Here is a 3,421-nt window from a genome sequence, read left to right as displayed (position 1 = left end):
AATGAAAAGTATTTAAAAATAAGTCTTCAACTCTAAGTACAAAATATACATGTTTAATTTTGCGCTATACATACCGTATGGTTTTTGTCCTTTAGTTTCCTTTGGAGTAAAATAATTCCATATGCAAACACCTCTTTGCTTTGTTTATTCGGCTCAATATTTCCAGCTAAAAATTATGTACCTTGATAATTATTTATCAGTAGCACTGTCAGATTCAAATCCAGTTTGGTAAATATACATCTGAGATTCTTCTATTTAATGATATCAGTTTCTTTAAAGAATATAGAAAATAGGTTCTTGTTCTTCTAACTGTCCATGATTTTGTTATTTTGGCAACCAGACCAGTGATTAACACCACAATGAAAACATTAACATCACCCAGGACACTCATCAGGACTGGGTTTCTGACTGGCATTTCTTCAAGCAATAAAAAAAGTATTTTACAGTTTGTTATCTGATTCCTAAATTTTAATAATGAAATAAACTCAAAATGACCAAAGAGAGCAAAAATTAGTTTATTTACAATAAACCAAGAGAAAATGAAGACAATTGAGATTTTGTATATTCCCCATTTAAAATCCATCACAAAGTGAATTTGGCTCTGAAGGCATATCTGCAAAGTTGATACAGATGGGAAGGCTGAAGATCTAAACTGCTCGTTTCAATATACTACAGCAGAATATTACTCACAGCTAGAAGATAACCTGGTTTATCAATTAAGTCCAAATGGACTCCATCGTCACACACATGGTTTTGCTCTCAGATAAAGATGAAATTATCTGACAGACAGTTAGAAAGTAAGAATTTAAATAGTTACAACAGTTGCACAAATTTTGCATAAATCTTTATTACAAAAAAAGAGATTTTCTGAAAGCAGTGAACTCTTCCCATACACCGACTGTACAACCCCCCCACAAGCAGATTAAGCTCCACTCTGAGCTGCTGTTTCTCTTGCTTTGTGAGTCTATCTGGTAGCAGCATACACCACATTTGGCTCCAGCTCTCTTTGTGCTGCAGGTTTTCTGATTTTAGCATTGGGATGGAAACTCACTGCTGCATAGTTCATGGCATCAGATTCCACAATCTGTAATTGAAAAAGTTTAAAGTAACTAATCCAAAAATAACATGTTAACATCAACCAGGGTTGAGGTTAGAATATTATCCACTCCTTTTATTGAATTTTCACTGATTGACTGATTGGGAACAACCAAATAGAAAACGTTGACAGAAAAACTGCGATGCCAAAATGAACATGAGACTTAATCTGTAATATTTTCTAGTTTTTGAAATCATGCGTATTCAACATGGCTTAAAAAACAAAAACCCGACCACAACCCTCAGTGGGCTCAAGGTGGATTTCTTTATTATCCCTCATAAATCTAAAATCAAAATAGATTACCTCACTGTGTTGTAAATTCTGTCCATCAACTTGAGCTAAAGGACAGAAAAAAAAATACAAACCTGTCAGGTATTTGTGCCAAACCTTTGAACGGGCAGTGTAAATGAAATCAAATAAATACCTTTATGAAATTTCCTGATTTTGACAGTCACAGTAATGATGAGCAGTAGAAGGAACACAATTAAACTGCCCAGGATCACACACAGCAGATGTGTTGATCCATCAGACGCTTCTAGAAAATGGAAAATTTAAATTAAAACTTTATATAGTAAACTGCCTGTTTTTTTTTTTCTTTTTTTTATGACAAAAACAACAGCATTGCTTACCTTGAACTTTCAAAAATGAAAATGTTCCATTTGTAAATGCTGAATTTCCATTGTTTTTCTCCCCACAGAAATACAGTCCAGAGTCTGATAGATCCACTTGTTTGATACTGAGAAACAGCTCAGTGGTGTTGGATGTCATGCTAAATTTGCCATTTTGAAATCCATCACAGAAAGAAACATTGCTATCAGAGCTGCACATAGATGAAATGCAGCTGGCACTGGGACTGCTGTTCAGTTTGAACCAGAATAGATTAGAGAGAATACTGGTCAAGTTGGAGCAGCGCAGTGTGACATCTTCACCAGGCTGAACCTCCACAGTGTAAAACTGTGCGAGCGAGGACGAGATCCAACCTGAAACAAACAACAATTATTCCTAAACTTCAAATTCCACAGGAACCAGACAAAACCTATGAATTATGTTGTGATTTAACTGGATACAATATTTAGTTCTGCTGGATTATTCAACAGAACAAACTGTTGTACGAGAACAAAAAAAGGGATAGGCGTACTTACTGAAGGTGCAGAGCAAAACTAGCATCAAGGTAAAGTTCACCATTGTGTGTACCACCACGACAATCAACTGTAACTGAACTGTGCTCCAGTAAAAGTGATCTCTACATAAAGAGGCGGGCTGATCTTTGATATGTACAGTAGCTCAGACTGACAGTGGCAGTGCTTTTAGGAGAACAGCTGCAAACTGGCAGCTGTAAGAAAAACAGATTATTGTTATGTTAATGGCATTTTAGAATTTTTTCAAAGGTTCAAGCACTATTTTTTAATGTTGAGCCATAGGTATGTCAATAATGCTACAGAACAAATATTCCTGATGTAAATCATTAGTTGAGGTTCTCTGTTGATTTTGAAGCTGCTAACATGGCTCAAAAGTAGAGTACTGACTCCACATTCAAAACTATAGTCATACTACTGTATACAGTACTGTATATACTACATATGTGCTATAGTTAAGCAGTCATTCAACATGTTTGACTATAGCACTAAATAATTCTCAAAAGTGAAAGTCTACCTTTTCCTTAGTAATCTATAAACAGTTACTTGTGCAGTGATGTTACTGTTAATTAACATGATATTAAGCCAGTAGCTCCATAAAATGCACACGGGCATGAATGTGCACACCCTGCGAATTAATGACATCATCAGGAAAAGCAGCAGAAACCTTGTCTGGCCAATGATACCTACTGGAATAATGATAGTAAGTATTACTGCCATAATTTCAGATTACGTATTTTATTTTGCATTATTCATACTTTTTGTGTCATTAGGACATTTATTTTTGAAATTTCTTGGTAGGAACTAATATGCAGGATGTTGGTTCCTCTTGGGCACCTAAAAGAGATGTACAGTACACCCCTGGTGAGGCCAATTTAAGTTCACAGAGTTTGAGTGCTTAAAATTATTTGAACTTCATTTCTACCTCTAAGCAGGGGTCAGCCAGTGAGGTGTGTTTGATATTCTACATATCATTTTATGTCTTTATATTACACTTTGCACTCTCTCATTGAAGTTTATGTTGTATTTTAGTTTGACGGTGGTGGAGTATTATCATAAAGGCTGTAACAATAGTAACTGTAAGCTTCTACATTCCACATTAAAGCCGACTTTGTGCCATCAGTAAAAGAACTCTTTACTGACGTTAAGAAGAGGTGGACGTGAGACAAAACTTTGTAGTTTTAAATGT

At 35.3% G+C, this 3,421-nt stretch overlaps 1 protein-coding gene across 1 annotated transcript; it reads right to left on the bottom strand.

The window, feature by feature from the left end:
* Nucleotides 1-964: 964 nt before the first annotated feature.
* LOC115797439 (uncharacterized) lies at nt 965-2,281 on the bottom strand. Its single transcript, XM_030754019.1, has 5 exons — nt 2,248-2,281; nt 1,726-2,076; nt 1,521-1,631; nt 1,400-1,434; nt 965-1,084 (listed from the first exon to the last, which is right to left on the bottom strand). Exons 1-5 carry the CDS (start codon nt 2,279-2,281, stop codon nt 965-967), a joined length of 651 nt encoding a protein of 216 aa, XP_030609879.1.
* Nucleotides 2,282-3,421: the final 1,140 nt, after the last annotated feature.

Source organism: Archocentrus centrarchus, chromosome 18 (genome assembly GCF_007364275.1).
Source record: "Archocentrus centrarchus isolate MPI-CPG fArcCen1 chromosome 18, fArcCen1, whole genome shotgun sequence".
NCBI lineage: Eukaryota > Metazoa > Chordata > Actinopteri > Cichliformes > Cichlidae > Archocentrus > Archocentrus centrarchus.
Note: the sequence above shows the minus strand (reverse complement) of the source record. Positions and strands in the feature narration are given on the sequence as shown.